This window comes from Helianthus annuus, chromosome 11, assembly GCF_002127325.2.
Source record: "Helianthus annuus cultivar XRQ/B chromosome 11, HanXRQr2.0-SUNRISE, whole genome shotgun sequence".
NCBI classification, from domain to species: domain Eukaryota; kingdom Viridiplantae; phylum Streptophyta; class Magnoliopsida; order Asterales; family Asteraceae; genus Helianthus; species Helianthus annuus.
This window is the reverse complement of record NC_035443.2, coordinates 185,527,217-185,548,645: the sequence shown is the minus strand read 5'-3', so window position 1 is coordinate 185,548,645 and position 21,429 is coordinate 185,527,217. Positions and strand designations below refer to the sequence as shown.

Genomic DNA, 21,429 nt, shown 5'->3' with positions numbered 1-21,429 from the left:
CTAGGGTTTGGTTGGGTGTTTTTAGGGTTGGATAAATAATAAAGATTTTGTCGCTGTTTTGTCACTATATCTTGGTGTTATTGTGTTGTATATCTTGGATCTGTACCATTTTTACATGGTATCAGAGCATTCAGGCTCTGTGTCACAGATCTAAAGTCTTTCGCTGTTAGTTTGTATTGTATTTGTGGTTAATCTGTGTTTGTTGTTGGTTGTAGATCTTGTGAGTTTGTTCAGATCTTGGGAGTATCTGTGGTGTGGATCTAAGGATTAGTGAAGGCTGTGTTGGTCTCTGAGTCTCTAGAAAGATTCAGAGCAAACTGACCAGTTATCTTGTCTTCTTTTTGAATAATAGTAACCCTAGAAGGTTACATTATTCAAGTGTTTGGAGTTTATTGCACCCACTGTGAGATCTTTCTTATCTCTCTTTATTTCTTGTTGTTGGTTGATATAGTTGAAGTCGGGGTAGTGAGGACCGGCACCCTATTTGTTTTCTTTTTATTGTTTGTATTGTGGTTTCTTGATTAGTCTTAGGGTTTGGCTCCTGTATTAAGACCTGTCCAGGCACCTTGAGTGATGAACCTGGAATCTGGACACTGATACAGCTTCGCCGTGTGTGATATTTTGTTTTGTTTGTGCCTTGGTGTGTATCTGTCTATGTGCTATTGTTTGTGATTGTTCTATGTTGTTGTTGGTATCATGGGTGAACCTGACCCAAGTCCTAGTACTTCTCAGACCTTAATAAGCAAGTTAGATATTGGAGATCCTTTGTATCTCCATCCTAGTGATTCTAGTGCGTTGACAATTGTGAGTATTAAGTTGAAGGGTACAGAGAACTATTCTATCTGGTCTAGTGCTATGAAATTGGCTTTAGAAGCTAAAAATAAATATGGTTTTATAACTGGTAAATGTGAAAGATCCACAGAGGATCATGTACTAGCTAGTCAGTGGGATAGGTGTAATTCTGTGGTTTTAACTTGGCTTTTAAACTCTGTTTCTGAAGAATTATTTTTGGGTCAAGTATTTTCTTCAACTGCTTCTGAGGTTTGGGAGGATTTAAGGGAAACCTATGACAAGGTGGATGGGTCTGTGGTTTATGATTTGTTTAAAAAAATAAATTGTATTTCACAAAATGGGTCATCTGTGGCAGACTATTATTATAGGCTGACCACTATGTGGAAACAGTTTGATGCTATGCTCAAACTTCCCACATGTTCTTGTAAAGCTGCAAAAGATTATAATGATTTTTCAATGTTGATAAAGTTAATGCAATTTCTAATGGGATTAGATGACATATATCAACCTGTTAGAACAAACCTGTTAACCAGGGAAGTCTTTCCATCTGTCAAGGTTGCATTTGCTGTGGTTTCTAGGGAGGAATCACATAGGCTTTCAAGTAATGGGTCAAAAGGGCAGGCACAAAATGTGGCTTTTGTGTCTAAACCAAGTCAGAATGTTGATCCTAGGAAAAGAACAGCTAATCAAAGAGGACCTAACCCAAATCTAAAGTGTTCACATTGTAATATGTTAGGTCACACTGTTGAAAGATGTTTTGAAATCATAGGTTATCCTCCAGGGTTTAAGAAAAAACCTAATAATACAACTGGTAAAGGTAAATCTAATGCTGTTGTGGGTTCATCTTCTGGTCAGTCTTCTTCTGGTTTACCTTTTACAGCTGAGCAAATTGCTAAACTGTTAAGTTTAGTTGGTGAAAAGTCTAATGTGGATTCACCAGGTGTAGGAGGTGAGTCCTGTTTTCTTAATAACTGTGTTAGTTATTCTAGTTCTTTGTTCTTTGGTAGTGTGTACAGTTGGGTGGTTGATTCTGGGGCAAGTCAACATATGGTTAATAGTGATAAAGATATGTTTAATGTGGTTGATGTGTCTGAATTTGATATAAAAGTTGGTCATCCAAATGGTACTAATGTTAAGGTGCTAAAGATTGGTAATATTAAACTAATGGAAGATATTGTTTTGAAAGATGTCTTTTATGTTCCTGGCTATCATGTTAATCTGTTATCTGTTCATAGACTAGCAAGGGATAATAATGTTGAGGTAGTTTTTAATGAAGATAGTTGTGTTCTACAGGATTTCAAGTCAAAGAAAATCCTGGTGACTGGTAGTCAGGATAGTGGTCTATATCTAGTTGGTAAACATGGTAATTATGTGAATGTGTGTTTTAATAGTTTTGTTAAGGCAAGTTTGTGGCATAGTAGATTAGGCCACCCTTCTGATCAAGTCCTAGCTGTGTTAAAGGATAGTTTTGATGTCAAGAGTATTGAACATGGTCCTTGTGATGTTTGTCATAGGGCTAAGCAAGTTAGAGTTCCATTTCCTATCAGTGATCATAAAACTAAGTCTGTAGGAGAATTAATACATCTTGATTTATGGGGACCATATAAAGTCACAAGTTATGAAGGGTTTAAATATTTTTTAACAGTTGTGGATGATTTTTCCAGAACTGTGTGGTGTTATTTGTTAAGTAATAAAACTGAAGTTTTTGATAACTTGTGCAGTTTTTATGAACTGATATTAACACAGTTTGAAAGAAAAATTAAGGTTATAAGAAGTGACAATGGAACTGAATTTGTAAACAATCAAATGAATATTTTCTGTAAAAATAAAGGAATCATGCATCAAACAACCTGTGCTTATACACCACAACAGAATGGTGTGGTTGAAAGGAAGCACAGGCATCTGTTAAACACAGCTAGAGCTTTGATGTTTCAAAGTAACTTGCCTCTTAAATACTGGTCTGATTGCATCTTGACTGCTGTTTACATAATTAACAGGTTACCCTCCTCTGTGTTAAATGGTAGAAGTCCTTATGAAGTTGTATATGGTTTTAAACCCTCTTTAGTTCATCTAAGGAACTTTGGGTGTCTATGTTTTGGTACTGTCTTAACTGAATCTGATAAATTTGCTTATCATGCTGATAAGTGTGTTCTTGTTGGTTACTCAAATGTAAAAAAGGGATATAAACTGTTGTGTTTAGATAATAAAAAGGTATATTTTTCTAGGGATGTAAAGTTTTATGAAAGTGTATATCCTTTTAAGTCTAGTTTAAATAAAAATCAAGAGTTTTCTAATAAAACTGAGTTAAATCAGATCAATTTTTTTGATTTTACTGAAACGTTTTCACCTGAAGTTCCAGCAACTCCCAATGATGAAGAGGGTACAATTGGTGCTCATGATCAACACAGTGATGATCAGCAACCAATGTCACCCTCTACATCTGCCACTGGTCCTAATAATGATAATAATCAGTGTAGTCATGGACAGTTAGGTAGTAGTGGGGGTGATACTGGTGAGGCAGAGGACACTGTTAGATCAGTTGATGAGACTAACCTATCTGAGGGACAGTCTGTTAGGAAATATTCTAGGAAAAGTGTTTTCCCTAAAAGGTTTGATGAGTTTCTTGTAGAAGGGAAAGTCAAATATGGTGTTGAAAAAGTTGTGAATTATTCCAATTTGTCTGTTGAAAATATGTGTTTAGTGTCATCACTTAATAAATCTGTAGAACCTAGTTCTTATAATGAGGCAATAAAAGATCCTAAATGGGTAGAGGCTATGAATTGTGAAATGGAAGCCTTAAATAGGAATCAAACATGGGTTGTTGTTGATCTACCTAAAGCTAGAAAACCCATAGGGTGTAAATGGGTTTATAAAATCAAATATAAGTCCAATGGTGAAATTGAGAGATATAAGGCTAGGTTAGTAGCCAAAGGTTTTAATCAAAGGGAGGGTGTTGATTTTGGAGAAACCTTTTCTCCTGTTGTAAAAATGGTGACTGTTAGGATTGTATTAAAACTTGCTGTGAACAATGATTGGCCTTTATATCAACTTGATATAAATAATGCATTCTTATATGGTACTTTGTCTGAAGATGTGTATATGACTTTGCCTTTGGGATATTTTAATGAAGATAAGAACAAAGTATGTAAGCTTGTTAAGTCCTTATATGGACTTAAGCAAGCACCTAGGAAGTGGAATGAAAAGCTTACATCTGTTCTTGTTGATATGGGTTTTAAGCAAAGTTTATGTGACCATTCTTTGTTTATTTTGAATAAAAAGGATGTTGTTGTTGTTCTGTTAGTCTATGTAGATGATATAGTCATTACTGGTAATAGTTCTAGTGAAATTGCTAGTATAAAAAAGAGTTTGAGTGAAAGTTTTTTGATAAAAGACTTGGGTTTACTTAAATATTTTCTTGGTATAGAAGTTTTATATTCAGAAAAAACTGTTTGTTTGTCTCAGAGAAAATACTGTCTTGAACTCTTAAATGAGTTTGGTTATCTTGGGTGTAAGCCAGTTGGTACTCCTATAGAATTATCTCATGTTATAACAAATAAAATTGAAAATGACAAGAGTTTGTTAGAAAATATTACTGGATTTCAGAAGTTGGTGGGTAAGTTAATATATCTGTCCTTAACCCGTCCTGATATTAGTTATGCTGTACAGTTTTTGAGTCAATATATGCATAAACCTGGTCAGGCACATCTGGACATTGCTTTAAGACTTTTAAGGTATTTAAAGCAAAGTCCAGGATTGGGTATAGTGTTTAAAAAAACAGGTAATTTTGATATTACAGCTTATGTTGATTCAGATTGGGCAAAATGTTTGTTAACTAGGAAGTCTGTTACTGGTTATGGCATATTTCTGGGCAACTCACTTGTTTCTTGGAAAAGTAAGAAACAAGGATTTGTTTCCAGGTCAACTGCTGAGGCTGAGTATAGAGCCATGTGTTCAGCAACTTGTGAAGTTATGTGGATTAAAAATGTTCTTTCTGAATTACAAATAAGTTGTTCATTACCTGTTACTTTGTTTTGTGATAGCAAGTCTGCTATCTCTATCTCTCAAAACCCTGTGTTCCATGAAAGGACCAAGCATTTTGAGTTGGACTTGCATTTTTTGAGGGAAAAAATTGCAAGTGGCATAATTGACCCAAATAAAGTTGCATCTGAAAATCAGATTGCAGACATATTCACTAAGGGATTAACTGTAGCACAACATGAGGTTATGTGTGAAAAGTTGGGATTACATAATATGTTTACTGCATGAATTATGAGGGGGTGTTGAAATATGTAGATATTATATTTCATATTATTGTAATTCATGTGTTACATATTATGTTATAAATAATGTTGGGCTATTGGTCATATTGGGCTAAGTTATTGTTTCAGGAAATTCTTTACTATGATGGGCTTATTATGTCAGTTGGGCTTCTGTTTAGTTCGTTATGGGCTGAGGGGCTAATGTGAAGAGTTTATCTTAGTTGAAGGGTCTTTCTGGAAATAAAGGTTGAGCTGGTATATAAGGTAGAGAGAGAGTTGATGCGATCACTTGTTCCAGATATTTCTAGGGTTTACTCTCTCTCTCATCGTTGTTCGCTGTACTTGTCTGATCTTGTTGATCGGTGTTGAAGATCTGATGATCTGTGTTGAGGATCTTCTTGTGATCTCTGTGTAGAGATCTTGGTTGTATTTTGAGATCATATTGATCTCTGTTCTTCTTTCATTTTGTATTTTTTCTTTCTGTATTTTGTTTAGTTTCAACAGATCTTTGTTATCTGTTGAACGATTGTTAAGATCTCATAGTTTGTGAGATCTAGGGTTTGGTTGGGTGTTTTTAGGGTTGGATAAATAATAAAGATTTTGTCGCTGTTTTGTCACTATATCTTGGTGTTATTATGTTGTATATCTTGGATCTGTACCTCTGAATTTACTGAATTTACTGGTTGATGGGCTTATTATGTCAGGTTATAAGCAAAAGTCGTACCTCTGCTGTTGTTAGTAAATAGCACATAATTAATCCTATTGATAACAAACACCCATCTATATATAATAGATACTAGACTACTAGTACTAGTTTAATATATATTTGATGAAACATAGAGCTAGGAATCAATGGGTGGAGGGTCAAAGTCAACAGCAGTTGGAATAGTCAAAATCATATTGCTGCTAGCCAACATCTGATCTATGTGGCAGGAAACCTTAATATTGATATGGTAAATTCAGGTTATAAACAAAAGTCAACCAGTAAATTCAGTTAAGTTTTTATTTCCCTCAACAAATTTTACTTTATGACATAATAAGCCCATCAACCAGTAAATTCAGTAAATTCAGAGGTACAGATCCAAGATATACAACACAATAACACCAAGATATAGTGACAAAACAGCGACAAAATCTTTATTATTTATCCAACCCTAAAAACACCCAACCAAACCCTAGATCTCACAAACTATGAGATCTTAACAATCCTTCAACAGATAACAAAGATCTGTTGAAACTAAACAAAATACAGAAAGAAAAAATACAAAATGAAAGAAGAACAGAGATCAATATGATCTCAAAATACAACCAAGATCTCTACACAGAGATCACAAGAAGATCCTCAACACAGATCATCAGATCTTCAACACCGATCAACAAGATCAGACAAGTACAGCGAACAACGATGAGAGAGAGAGTAAACCCTAGAAATATCTGGAACAAGTGATCGCATCAACTCTCTCTCTACCTTATATACCAGCTCAACCTTTATTTCCAGAAAGACCCTTCAACTAAGATAAACTCTTCACATTAGCCCCTCAGCCCATAACGAACTAAACAGAAGCCCAACTGACATAATAAGCCCATCATAGTAAAGAATCTCCTGAAACAATAACTTAGCCCAATATGATCAATAGCCCAACATTATTTATAACATAATATGTAACACATGAATTACAATAATATGAAATATAATATGAAATATAATATCTACATATTTCAACAATCATTACTCTGTTTTCCAAAATTGATAACATATCTGGAGTTAAGGCTGTGCAGAGGCAAATGGATCTTTTAAACAGCCCTGGATGATTGATGGTGCTCGATTTATACACTAGTAAGTTTGCACTTATGTTGCAATTATCTTATTATTGATTTTGTTTTTGCACAACTTAAATAATGAAGGTAAGGAGTAAGGTTCCATGTTTTCATGCATACAATACACATTCACTTTTTGTTGTTGAATAAAACTTCTTTGTGTGACTGTTCTCTTTTTTATTTTTTATTTATTTATTTATTATTTTTTTTTTTTTTGCAGCCTTCAACATGTATGATTAATTGTACAATGGACATGTTAATATAGAATGATTAGATGAGGTCTTCAAAGTTGGTCAGGTATGTTTATGAGAGAACCGGGGCCGGCTCAACCATTTTGTTGGCTTAAAGCAAACTAAAAGCTCGAGGACTTTTTCCAAAAAAAAAAAAAAACGCTATTTGAGAAAAAAAAAACCCTTCTTTAGTCGGGCTTGGGACCGACAAAATAAACTAAAAGGTTTATTGTTGGCGATTTTTTTTTGTATTTTTATATATTTTTGTATATGTAAAGATAAGTTCAGAGCCAAAATATTATTATAATTTTTTTTAAAAAATAATTGGAGGCCCTATTAATTTAGAGGCCTAAAGCCCAAGCCTCAAAATACTTGGGCTTGGGCCGGCCTTGGAGAGAACGCATATTCCCCTTCTTAAAAGGCGAGTCTTAAATCTACAACTATCCTAGACAGTCAAAGTGGGTGGGTTCGGTTGGGTTATGTATGTGATGGTTTAAATTCATTTTTCTCATGTCTTAGGATGTCATTATCATGACTGATGGTATCGGGCTGGTTGGGTTGGGTTTGGTTTGGTTGTGTAAAGGGTCAAATTGGGTTCGAGTCAAAATAGGCAGCTTTTATAAAAAAATGTGAAATGAATTAGGTTCGGGCCAAAACGGGTTGGGTCAGAACAGGTTCGCTTGCTATATTTGTTTTACGGCGGTTAGTGGCGACGGTGGCAGCGGTGGAGGTTACCCTTCTTGCTCATACATGATTTTCCTGTGCAGGTTTTTGATTATTATTTAAAAATTGTCATGGTGCAGGTATCTACTGGTAAAAGGGATGCTTATATACTCTGTTGATCAGTCTCTCGGTTGCCTTATGTGGAATTAGAGTTCTTGCTGATTGCTATCTGCTGTTCTATGTTTGAGATTTGCTTACTTAAGCAGCTCAACTCAACTCAACGGTCAAAAGATAGAAGTCAAATTCTTGTGGTCAATGGTCATGTTGATGGGAGTTATTGGGTTAAAGTTTGCTACGAAAATGGTAAAAGGAGAAGCAGGTTAATTAATGAGTTATCTGAAAGTAAAAAACGGACAATGGACAAGGGATGAAGGACCCTGATCAAGGCATAGAGTCATAGCATATCATCTTTGTTCATTGCACAAACCATAAGCTTGACCCATTAGTAAGTCCTAATTAGTCTTAATAGCTCAACTGTAGTTTCTGTCCAACTAGTCACCAACATAAATTTAACAAATAAAATTTATATTTATAATGTAACAGTATCACGCGTGACAACTGAAATTTCTTGTATAGCAGGTGATGAAGAAACAATGATGAAGTTGTGAACAAAGGGATGCTGCTGTAGCTGACGTTAATTAAGTAGATCGCCAAAATTAGTCCTCGGTTTAAAGACAAACTCTAGCTAACATAATCATAACTAAAACAGTTACCTTATTAATCATCTTCTTCTTCTACATGCAGCAGCACATGGCTCATGGTTGGTCTTGCATCCTTATCTTCCGCACAACACCTTAATCAGAGTTCCCATTACACTCATGTCCGTTGACAACTTCTTGGACTTTTCATCAAACAGCTCACGCCTAAACTCACAAAATTAATGAACATAATAGCAGCTGTTTGCTCAATTTATTGGACCTTTCAAAAATCATTGCTCAAATCACTTGACTTCTAACAATTTAGCTGATTATAAGTTGCTCAATTTACTGTACAGCTGCTCCTAATCCAGTTAGCTGCCTGATCGAAACCAACAGAACACGGAAAGCAACGAAGTCGTTTGATCTAGGTGGTACTCCTAGTAATGTGATCAATATAATACAATTGTCCAGTTACAGCATCAGATCTGACCTCAACTCCATAAGCTTTCTTTACCAGCTTTCTATCCAATATTAACAGGGTTGTCTGAGAGTTTTAATTGCACAAACAAATTCCTACAACAAAAATATGAAGTTGATATTTGTTTAAAAAAAAGTAAAAGAAAGTTAATTATAAATATAAACAAGTACATAAAGAACTAGAGAAGCATCAACATGACATTCACTTATACAAACAGATTAACTTATGTGCAAAAAAGTCCAACAGAATCCACCTAGCCTGTTTAAACTTAACCAATATAAACATGACTAGTTTCAATGCGAACTGCTGTCCAGCCAACCCCACCTAATACACCAACCAAAAGAACCTGCAACTTAGCCTCCTTTTCATATCTGTGCACTTGTTTCTGACATGTTTGGCCAAGAACGTGTAGCAGCCTGCTTCCTGAGAGTCTGACTTTCCTGTACCCACATATCACCAGCTTAAGACTCCACTTGATAAATCAATTTTAAAACTTTAAAATATAGCAAACTTACAACAGTCAGGTTCAGCTGCGTCATCCGTTTGGTCATGTAACATATTTTCCTTGTTATGAATTTCAAAATTTTCAGATTTGTCCGTGATGTTCATACTGTTCAATTCATTGGAAAGCTCAACTACTTGTGTCTCAATTACGGAAGCATGACTCTTCACCTCCACATAATCAGATTTTACCTCTGAATTCAACTGGGACAGTTAGAAAGACAAATGAATCATAAAATTGTGATTAGAGAATAGCAGCCCCCGGGGATGCTACATCAGGGCATTAATAACTTCATCAATAGTTAAGGGAAAAGAGTAAGTTTAAAGAGAAGCTTTGATAACTTCATCAATAGTTAAGAACGGGCTTAGGATAAGAACACTAGAAGTTAAAAATTGAAGGGTGTTTTTTCAATAAAAACGTAATGATTTGAGTACAAATACTATGGTACATATGAATACTTTTAACAAGCATTTTGCATGTGTATAAAAAAGATTAATGTTTGGAATGTTAACTTACTTGAAATGATAACGCTTTCTCAAGTTCCTTGACAACGACTTTCATTGTCGGACGTTGAACTTGAGTTTCTGCCACACATTGATATGCAATTTTCATGAATGTGTGTAAAGACTCCTTGTTGGGTCCTCTCTTTAGGACAAAACTGTATTCACTGGTTTCTTCCTTTAGTATAGGATCTATCATGTCCTCTAGAATTCCTGTGCAGAAGCTTTGTCTTGCCACAGGGCCCAACCCTTTGTCACTCTCTTTCAAGTAAATTGGGTCAAAGGCAGTCCTCCCACATAGAATTTCAAGCAAAACTATTCCAAAACTATATACATCTGATTCTCTTTTTAACTTATTAGTCTTTAAATACTCTGGATCTATGTAGTGCGATCTGCCACGCCACCAGATATAGACAGCTTCATCTTCTTGATTTGGAGGCAAAATTACAGACCACCAAAACCCATCAATCTTTGCCCTCCAGTTCTCGTCCAACCCAATGTTAAAGTGACATATATCATGGTGTATTATCATCTTTTGGTCTTCCATCTCAGAGTGAAGGTGCTCCAATGCGTTTGCAACATCAATGCAGATTTTCAAACGCTTCTCCCATGTCAAAATACACATATTATTGCTGTTTCCCAAATAATTCTGAAGGTATCCATTAGAAACATTCTCAATGATAAGGATCATCTCAGAATCTTCAATACAGAATCCAATTAAAGTGACTATGTTCGGATGCTCAACACTCGAAAGCATCTCAATTTCTGTAAAAAGCTCTTCTTCTCCGAAACACTGATTTCCAGAGGGGTACCGTTTTATAACCACAATGTTATGTCCCTTGGGATGATCTCCTTTATTCTTCCCCTTTTCAGATGAAGGATTTTCTATATCAAAACTGTGGAGCTCTGCTCTGTACAAAGTACATTCTTTATCCACAGATGCAATTACGTATGTCTCTGAGAAATTATTTGTTGCTAATTTAATATCACAAAGACGAATCTTCAAGTGTTCAAACTTCCTTTCCTGCAAATATGTGACAAAGGGAAAAAGAGAGTTACAAAACTGAATATTAATAGAGAATAAATTATGTTCCTTTTAGAAATACTAAAGAGGACATTCGAATCTATTGACAGTTAGCCACTACTACAATTGTACAAGGCAAATGGGTGGCAGACCAGAACCTCAACTAAAGTGAGTCTGGCGCCGACCCCTGATTCCCTTTTCCCTGTGTTTCGCGTGCCCTAGTTTATCATCAAGACATCATAACTGGGCCTTGGAAGATGGTCCAACTCGTTTTACCAAACCCATAAACTTTTTATAGTTACCAGTTTGTAAATAACACAAATTTTGAATTAGTTAAATACTTAAATACTATTAAATTATGTATATTAAATGATAGTCTGAAAGGAATCCAAATCATGTGTTTTAGTAAAGTTTAATTAAATTAAAAATTCCATTGCATATAATAAGCATGACAATAAATACTCACCCAAACCTAAACCCAAACCAAAAATTACATTTTTTCCCATTCTTCTTCCACCAAACCCAAACCCAAACCAAAAACTCAAAAATGGTGCATTGGACCGAAGAGAAGGAAATAGCACTAGTGACATCGATTGTGGATGCACAACGTACTCTACAACGCGGTCAAACTGCGTATTGGGGCCGAGCGTTCCAACAATACGAACAACACGTCGGGAACACGCGTCACAACTTAAACGCGTGTCAACACAAATGCGTGAGCTCAAACCGAGGTTGGATTGGTTTAAAGTTTGCTTCGACCGTGTCCCTGCGGGCGACTTGACCTACGACGATTGAGTGGAGATCGCAAAGATCGAGTACATGCACGACAGGAATACGGAGTTTAAGTGGGTTCCCCACCTTAATATTTACCGTGCTTTGTAATTTTTTTTATTTTTTTAGGATTTAATAAGTTGATTTTTTTTATTTTTTAGGATTTAATAAGTAGTTTTTTTTTATTTGGAAAATTGGTTTTTAATAAACCAACCTTTGTCCCATTGGTAAATAATAATCCAACCTACAGAATTGGTATATAATAATCCTACCTATCAACATGTTGGTACTCAATGAACTTCCGTTAGTTTTTTTTAACTGAAGTTAGTTTTTAAGTTTTATTTATTACACAAAGAGTCCCTGTAGTTGTAATTTACTAGTTTTAACTATGAGTTAATAGCCAAAATGATCCCTGAAGTTTGCTCTCTCTCTCTAAACACCCTTCTTTCTCTTCTCTCTCTCTCTCTCTCTCATCTCTGTCAAACACCACCACCACCGCACCGCCACCACCACCACCACCGCACCGCCACAGCACCGTAATCGTTGAGTTTTTGGAAAATATGGATATATAGGTATACTTTACTCCACTTTTTAATAATTAGTTTGTTGCACCCGATATTTAATTAATTATTTGAGGCGATGGTGGTGGTGGTGGTGGTGGTGTTCGACAGAGATGAGAGAGAGAGAAGAGAAAGAAGGGTGTTTGGAGAGAGAACAAACCTCAGGGACCATTTTGGCTATTAACTCATAGTTAAAACTAGTAAATTACAACTACAGGGACTGTTTGTGTAATAAATAAAATTTAAAAACTAACTTCAGTTAAAAAAAACTAACGGAAGTTCATTGACTACCAACATGTTGATAGGTAGGATTATTATATACCAATTCTGTAGGTTGGATTATTATTTACCAATGGGGCAAAGGTTGGTTTATTAAAAACCAATTTTCCTTTTTATTTTTTAGGATTTGTTAAATAGGTTTTTTTTTATATTTTAGAATTGTCTTTTATGTAACTTTTTTTAAATTAATACAAGTTGTGTTTTTTTATATAATTGTCAACGTTAAAAAAAAACCACATGGCAGCTCACGTGGGCCTGGCCACGCCACTCCAACACTCCACTTTTTTGGGTGTGAACTCGTGGAGCCCACATTTTCCAGATGTCGAGTCCACACCCCACAATCTTAAACAACTAGCCTGGATGTTTTTGTCACCTCTCGAATAATAATAAAAAATGGTGTTGTTCATAAACCCAACTGTGATTTGCTTAGATATTTAAGAATCTTGCCTTTTTTTTTAAAACCAATGATATGTAACATGGGTTTTTTAAGAACACCAAAGCCTTGAATAATTTTTTTTTTGTTTTCTATTTCAAACAAAGGGAAATGATAACCAAAATAAAAATTATACCAGAAACAAACATTCAATGGGTTACAGCCGAGTATAGATAAAAGACCAAAATTAAAATTTAACTACACCAGGTAGTGACTAGTAATAATAGAAGTACTATAATAATAAAAGATTAATAATTACCTAAGTAAATTGTTAATAAATTAAGTAATTAAAAATAACATGCTTAAATAGATTGCAAGTCAAAAAAGTTGAACATAAAAAAAGTTAATTTTAAAGTATAAATTATTATTGCCATGGTGATAAATACATAAAAAGTTTATAACCAACGCGTCAACCCAGCCACTCCATCTGATTCACTATGAATGGTAAAGGGTCGGTTTTGGTAATCTCAATTTCATACCCGATTATAAATTGTGTCTAATATTTGGTATCAGACATGTATACATTACCTGTGGGCTACAGGGTGTACCCGCACATATTGAGTATACCTCGTATGGTCATGCGGTAAAAGTTACCCGTTGAGACACCCATTACCCATAATCCAATCATAAACTCACCAAAAATCGAATTAAAGTATTGTGTACTCAAACAAACTTCTAACAAAAATTATATTTCTTTAGTAATTTTAAGTTTGTAACAACTTAAAGATATTATTTACTATATTTCTTAAATTCATATATCATATTCAATGCGGTTAATTGGACGGTATCACCTAATACCATACATATCCAAACCCACAAAAAATAAAACTATGCTACCCATCCTTGATGTTTCGGTTTTTTTGTTCAATTTGGATTCTTTACCATCCTATTTTGACTTACTTTCAAGTAGAATAGAAAATAAAGATACTAAAACAAAAGAAAAATTACCATCCAAAAATAATGAATACCAAAAAAATAGATAATAAAATAGAAAAAGGGTCTTACAATATTTTCATGATGCAACTGAAGTTCCAATGCTTTCTCAAGTTTAGCCACAATATGGTGCATACCTGGGCGGTGTGCTGGATCATCATTTAAGCAAGAATATGCTACCTTTGAGTATATGAGGAGTGATTGCGGAGACAATATTTGATTTAGTAGATGAGGATGGATTATATCATGCAATGTTCCCTTTTCATAATGATGCTTGGCCATCTGAGCTAGAGACCTATCAACCTCGTTATGAATTAACGCTTTCCTCTCGCACAATATTTCGAATAAAACAACACCGAATGAGTAGATGTCCGACTTGTGGGTCACACCTCCCGTCTTTTCAATTGTTGGGTCCCCACACCCCAATGTGCCAGTGTGTTCACAAAGGCACACCTGATGTTTGATGGAAAATTCAAAACCGGATAACTTGGTTTCCCAATTATCGTCCAACAAAATAGTGTTGCTATTGATGTTACAATGTAGAATAGCATAATCATGTCCCTTGTCATAATGTAAGTAACTCAACGCACGAGCCACACCTACACATATCCTCAATCTTTGCTTCCATGTTAGGTTCGGGCTGTTTAAATACTGCCCTAGACTTCCATTGGCCTCATACATGGTAACAATGATCTTCTCATCTATCTCATCACAAAACCCAATAATAGAGACTAGATTTTTATGCTTGAGATCAGAAAGCACTGAAATTTCTGTCAAGAACTTGAGGTCTCCTTCCCCATGCTTACAATCAAACCTCCGAGCAGTGATCTCCATCAACCTCCCAGACCACAAGAGTCGTCCTGTATATGCGATACCAACTCCACCAAGTTCGATGATGTTATCATGATGAAAGTTGTTGGTGGCCTTCGCCACATCTTCAAGTGGGATTTGTAAGTGAGCAAACTGGTTCATTGTTGATGCCATGTTCTGTTTATCAAGTAGAAGGGAGTGTTAAAACAATGGGTTACAAATGAAAGAGAAGGTAAGATCTAATAAGATATATGAGCAACCACACATACATAAATATATAAGATCTAGCAACCTCAGTCCCTGACTTTTTATTCCACTTAATTAAATAAGCTTAAAAATTGAATAAATATAAATGATTTAAAGGTAGTCACGACTAATAGTACACACAATATATTAAACTCTTAAGTTTAATACACACGTACATAAGCAATAGCATACTTTTTTATCCGCTTATCAATTATTTTATAGATATTCAAATATAACAAAAAAAATTACAAAATTCAAGTAAATTACCATAAAGATATTATAAAAACGTAAAAAATACACTAAAACATTTGGAATAAATACAGTTTCTAATATACACACACATGTGTGTGTTTGTTCTTGTCGTTAAAAGATTAATCTATAAACATACCATTAATAACCTTTTGATGAACACAAGTTAAAGTCATAATTTGTATTAGTGCAGTTAATGGAACCTTGCTTTCATAAATCTGGGATAACTTACTTGAAATACCAATGCTTTCTTAAGTTGCATCAAAACTTTTTTTGTTGTCGGTCGTTTTTCTCTATCAAGATGTAGGCATTTGTAGGCAATCTCTTGAAATGTAATTAATGATTTGGGCATGATCTCTTCCCTCATTTGTTTGAACACCACCTCACCATGCTTTCCTTCTTTAAAACTTTTTTCAATGAAATCTGGTAGATAGTGGCCCTCATGTTTTTGGATTTCAAATGTTGATCTCCCGCACAAAATCTCAAATAAAACAACACCAAACGAGTAAATATCGGATTCTATGGTTAGGAATCCCGATTGTCTATAAAGTGGGTCCACGTATCCTTTTGTGCCACACGCATGATCGATGATATAGTCTGTTTCCTGATTTATTGAACATATTAGCGAAAGCCCAAAATCAGCCAGTTTTGCTTTCCAATCATTGTTTAACAGGATGTTTTCAGTTTTGATGTCCCTATGTATCACCTTTGCTTGTTTTCCTACTCCTCCGTGTAGGAAATCCAACGCTCTTGCAACATCAATGCATATATTAAGTCGTTTAACCCATGTAAGAGAAGTATCATTCAAATACCTATCAAGACTTCCCTTGGACAAATACTCATAGATAAGGACTTTTTCGTCATTTTCATCACAGTATCCTACAAGACCAATGACATTCTCATGTTTATAATCCAAAAGAATTTGGAGCTCACTAAAGAATTGTTGTTCTCCTTGACCAAACCTCGTATCCAATCGCTTTGCAACAATGGTTTTAATTCCTTCTCCATCTTGAAGGTTTCCTTTATAAACTTTACCAAATCCTCCCCCACCGATGAAATTGTCATCATGAAAGTTTTGTGTCACCCGTTTTATGTCTTCAAGTGACAGTTTGGGGTTATCCTTGTTGTTGTACTGTAAACATGACACACCAAATAAAATAAGTATATTGATAACTATAATAAAGTGGTTATACAAAACTAAATTGGTATTATCTTTTTCTAACTATTATGAAAAACTATAAATGATGAGCAAATTGATAATTGGGTCATATCATTGATCACAAACATTGAACAACATGACTTTAATATGATGATAAATGTCCCTTATGAATTAAATATGCACTGTTGTGTGTTTTCTAAAGGTTTTGGGTTGAATTTTATTTATCGTTATATTTCCGTATAAGCAATTCTAGCAAAGTCCTAACTTGATAGTCTAAAAGGTAGAATTGATAAATTCCTACGATGTCTAAAAAGTAAACTTGATAGGTTGATGCTAGAAATTATAAGGTGGAAAGGAGTTTTAACAATGAATTTTATGTAATTTGAACCCAACCTCATAAAGCTTTCTAATTTTTGTTTTCTATACAAGAGTGAACTGTCACCAGATTACTTCTAGGCATTGATAAACTGAATTTAGAACAATGACTTACTTGAAAGAATAATGCTTTCTCAAGTTCCTTGACTACGTCTTTCATTGTTGGGCGTTGGTCTTGAGTTTCCGCCACACATTCGTGTGCAATTGTAATAAACGTGTGCAAAGAATCCTTGTTGGGTCCTCTATTTAGAACAAATTTGTTTTCACCAACTTCTTCCTTTATTATAGGATCTATCAACTCTTCTAGTGTTCTTGTGCTAAAGCTTCGTCTTGCTACAGGGGCCAGCCCTCTCTCACTCTCCTTAAGGTAAATTGGGTCATGGGCTAACCTCCCACAAAGAATCTCAAACAAGACTACTCCAAAACCATAAACATCTGATTCATTTTTTAACTTATTGGTCTTCTCATATTCTGGATCTCTGTAGGACCTTTTCCCAACACCGATGAGATTGTGATCTTTGATTTCTTGATCTGGAGACAGGAATACGGACCACGAAAAGTTAATAATCTTTGCGCCCCATTTCTCATCCAACCCAATGTTGTAACTGCATATATCACGGTTTATTATCATCTTTTGGCCTTCCATCTCATTGTGAATGTACCTTAATGCGTGTGCAACACCAATGCATATTTTCAAACGGTTTTCCCAAGTCAAAACATGTTTGTCTTTGAGGTTTCCCAAATAATTATCAAGGAATCCATTAGAAAAATCTTCAATGATAAGGATCATCTCAGAATCTTCAAGACAAAATCCAAGCAGATTGACTATGTTGGGATGCTTAACTCCACCTGAAAGAATTTCTATTTCTGTGAGAAACTCTTTTTCTCCATACAACTTATTTCCAGAAGGGTAGCGTTTGATAAGTACAGTGTTGTGTCTCTTGGATGATGGATTCTCTTTATCATAATGCTCGAGTTCTGCCCTGTAGAAAGCATTGCCATTTGAGAAATATGAAATTCTGTATTCGTTTGAGAAATCATGGGTTGCTGATTGAATATGAGTGAGAGGAATCTTCAAGTGTTCCAAGTTCTTCCCAACCTGCAAATTCAATATGCGACAAGGGAATTGAATGAAATTGAGTAGTTACAACAAAGATAGAAAAACAAGAAGGGAATTGAAAGAAATTGCGTAGTTAATATCTCTTCAGATGAAGATGAAGTTAAGATCCATCTAATTCCACCCTCTTCGCACCACAGTGAAAGTTCCAGCGAGGTTTGAGGTAAGCACATGTCCATCATTCGACTCTAGAACCAGACGACCCCTGCTTTTTTTTCCTTTTTCTTTCTTTTTTTTTTTTTGAACGGCAGACGACCCCTGCTTTGCTTCTGGTTCATGTGCCTTTGTTTTACATTTGGTTGGCTTACAATGGTCCAGCCCACCACTTTTTTACAAGCCCACGAATCATTTATAGTTAGCCCAATAAGTAAATAAGGCCCAAATAAAATGAGTCATAATATGAAACCAATATAAATCTTATGGGTTAAGGTTGGTCAAATTAATTGTTCGTTGCCTATAATAATCCTAATAATAGATTTGCTAAAATTATATATTGTTGTTAATAATATGTGTTGCTTTAGTATTATTGAAGTGAAATAAGTTGCAAGACCAATAAATTAAGTTAATTGTTGGTAAGAAAGAGGATTATATATATATTAATTTTTATGTAGTTTAAATAAAATTAAATAATAAACTGTAAAAGGAAAGTTGAGGAAGTATCTATTGTAACACTTGAAATTAAACAACGTATATAACTTGATTCATAAATCAAATGAAAAATTAGTTGTTATAAATAATTAGATGATAACGTATAGCAACAAGCATTTTGTAAGACAACTTAACTTAATAAGAATAAGAGAACTTACATGTTAGTTTAATACCTTTTTTTTCGTTTTTTATTTCAAGGTAATATGTGTTATGGGGCTCCATTGGGGGCGCAAATGGTGTCACATTAGCTACAAGAGGGTCGCGAACATCGCGACGGGTGGGCGCGCTTGGTGGGGATAGCGTGCGTGGCACAGGGGCTTGATGTGGATGGCGGGCGGGGGGCTCTTTGATGATACCCAATACCACATATCACATAAGGTCCCAATAATCCAGCAACCTTTGTAGTGTGAGACTTATTTGAACACCCCCCCCCCCCTTCACCAATAAGTCTAAGAGTTGAATTTTCCATTAGTTACGTCATTTTTTAAACTCGAAGGCATTAAAGCTTGAAACATTCAATTAATTTCATATACGAGGTGATTTTTTGGGATCAGCAAATAGTATTTGGTAACTATTTACATCATGTATGCGAACTCTAAACTATTTAACTATTTATTCTTTTCTGTTACTTTAGGTGTCAACAAATAGTATCAAACCGAAACCGAACAGGTGCTGGTCATGTACCGTATTGTACTGAACAATTTTCGGCGCCAATTACTGACGTTTTGCGTTTTTTGAGGATTAGTGCTTTCAGTTCGGTACTGGTATTTTTGGTTGATTTCGTTCAAACACCGTTCCGTACCGAAAACTTTCCATTTTTAAGATTTTCAGGATTGGTACTTTCGGTATCAGTATATTTGGAACCGAGCTCATCCCTTTGTCACGTAACTTTATGGTAGACCGTATATAAACTTCTATGATTTCATGGATATCTTAATAAATTAGGTTATATTTTATTTCTATTATATATATTTAGAGTGAATTGCAAATTCTGTTCTTTATCTACATACCTAATTTCAGGCCGTATCCTTTGTCTATATAATTGACGAGTTTTGTACTTATTATTTCAAAATCTTGCACGGTATGTCCTTTACCCCTAACCTAGTTAATTTTTTTCTGTTATGTTAATTTTGATCATGTAATTTGCAATTTGCACATGAGGACAATTTTATCATTTCACCTTTTGAAGGACAAATTATATGAATAACTTAAAAACCTATCCATTTTATTAAGAAACACATCTCTCTCTCTCTCTCTCTCTCAACTCTCATTCTCTCTCTCATGAACCATATCCATCTCGGCAAATCCATCTACCAAAAGCTTAATCGATGGCACTATCACTCTGTGAAAATAATACAAGGCTTTTTGTTTTTTATCTTACAAATTGGGGTTCAAACATTATACATGTCAAACTCATTGTCATTATTTTCTGTTTTAGCAACATGAATATGTGAAGTCCTTATATTGTTTGCCCTAGATGATATATACTTACAAAATCGCTATCAGTTACAATAGATTTTAACCAAATCCCACCCTAGGATTCAAACCCCCATCCTACACCATCGCGATTTAGATCTGCGACCAACCTCACCTCTAATCCACCACCTATCCCACACCAACATGATTTAGATCTACGGCCAATCCCAAACTTAACCGCATATCTGACTTTGGAAGAAGCGGTAATGGTTGGTTGTGTATGCATATATGTATATAAGAGGCAGTAATTGTGATCTGGAAATTTGGGAATTAGGGTTCTTGGTGATGACGGGTGGGGGTGGTGTGGATGATGGTGGCGATGGTGGTTGGTGTTGAGGGTAGTGGTGGCTAATGGTGGCAGTGGTGGTTGATGGTGTAGAACTGATGAAAGAGATGAGTAGAGAGAGAAGTAGGTGTATACTATGTGTGTGTGTATATATATATATATATATATACTATTATATTAATTTTTTAAATTCAATTTTGTTTTATTTATTTAAAAAATTTTATATTAATGGATAGAAAGACTAATATACCCTTGTGTTACCTAATTTAACAGAGAAAAAAAATACATGTTAGGGGTGATGGACATACCATGTAATATTTTATAACAATAAGTATAAAACTCGTCAATTTTAAAGATAAAGAACACCGTTTGAAATTAGGTATATAGATAAAGGACAAAATTTGAAATTTACTCATATATTTATAACCAAGTTGTGAGTTAAACCGGATAAGTTGAATTGAGATAATAGAACAATGAAAGGAAAAACATTGAGGGTCTTACTAGAATTTTATGTGTTAATCAAAGTTCCAATTCTTTCTCTGGTTTAGCAATAACTTGGGTGGTATTAGGACGTTGTATTTGTAAGCAATTATATGGAAAAAATGTTATAAAAACAATATATCTATCTATATTATATAATAAAGAAAATAAAATTGAGGACATATGGAGCGCCATGTGATGACTTTCATAGAGTTTTCCCGCCTATCCCGACTAAATAAGCCAGTAAAATGTGTTTTTAATTAAATTATATAGATAGATATAGAGGTTCCAATATGAATGCTCTAAACACTTAAATATCCAATTCTTTTTTACCAATATGAATGCTATAAACACTTTAATATCCAACTTTTTTTGTAATTCATGACCTTGATTAACATTTCTAAACTTTATTAGCGGTTGTGATTGATTAAGTGGATAACTTTCTTTTCAGACCTACATCATGATAACGATTTAAAAAAATATATATATATTTCAATAACTAAGATTCTCATGTATAAATAATTTAAATAATGTTTATCTTCATTGTTTAAAAAAGGTTTATAATATAATGAAGGGTTCATATGAGAATAATTTTTTTTTAAGAAGAAAAAAGAAAAAAGTTTCTACCAATAAGAATGGTTCA

General features: G+C 34.5%; 2 protein-coding genes and 1 long non-coding RNA gene across 3 annotated transcripts in view; 2 read left to right on the top strand and 1 right to left on the bottom strand.

Annotated features, from left to right (window-relative positions):
• Nucleotides 1-696: 696 nt before the first annotated feature.
• Nucleotides 697-1,561, top strand: LOC118484208. The gene is made up of 2 exons (XM_035980206.1): nt 697-1,452; nt 1,529-1,561. Exons 1-2 carry the CDS (start codon nt 697-699, stop codon nt 1,559-1,561), a joined length of 789 nt encoding a protein of 262 aa, XP_035836099.1.
• Nucleotides 1,562-1,630: 69 nt separating this feature from the next.
• LOC118484331 lies at nt 1,631-2,886 on the top strand. The gene is made up of 3 exons (XR_004873354.1): nt 1,631-1,741; nt 2,086-2,155; nt 2,790-2,886. It is a non-coding gene; the product is annotated as an uncharacterized LOC118484331 (long non-coding RNA).
• A 5,444-nt stretch (nt 2,887-8,330) lies between these two features.
• Nucleotides 8,331-21,429, bottom strand: part of LOC110891442 — a 49,262-nt gene continuing 36,163 nt past the window's right edge. The window contains exons 6-13 of the mRNA XM_035980371.1: nt 16,895-17,878; nt 15,478-16,377; nt 14,013-14,927; nt 9,957-10,964; nt 9,454-9,643; nt 9,263-9,378; nt 8,536-9,033; nt 8,331-8,450 (exon numbers count right to left, since the gene is read on the bottom strand). Of these exons, the coding sequence (XP_035836264.1) occupies nt 9,377-9,378; nt 9,454-9,643; nt 9,957-10,964; nt 14,013-14,927; nt 15,478-16,377; nt 16,895-17,878 (3,999 nt within the window). The 3' untranslated portion in view covers nt 8,331-8,450; nt 8,536-9,033; nt 9,263-9,376. The remainder of the gene's footprint in view (nt 8,451-8,535; nt 9,034-9,262; nt 9,379-9,453; nt 9,644-9,956; nt 10,965-14,012; nt 14,928-15,477; nt 16,378-16,894; nt 17,879-21,429) is intronic.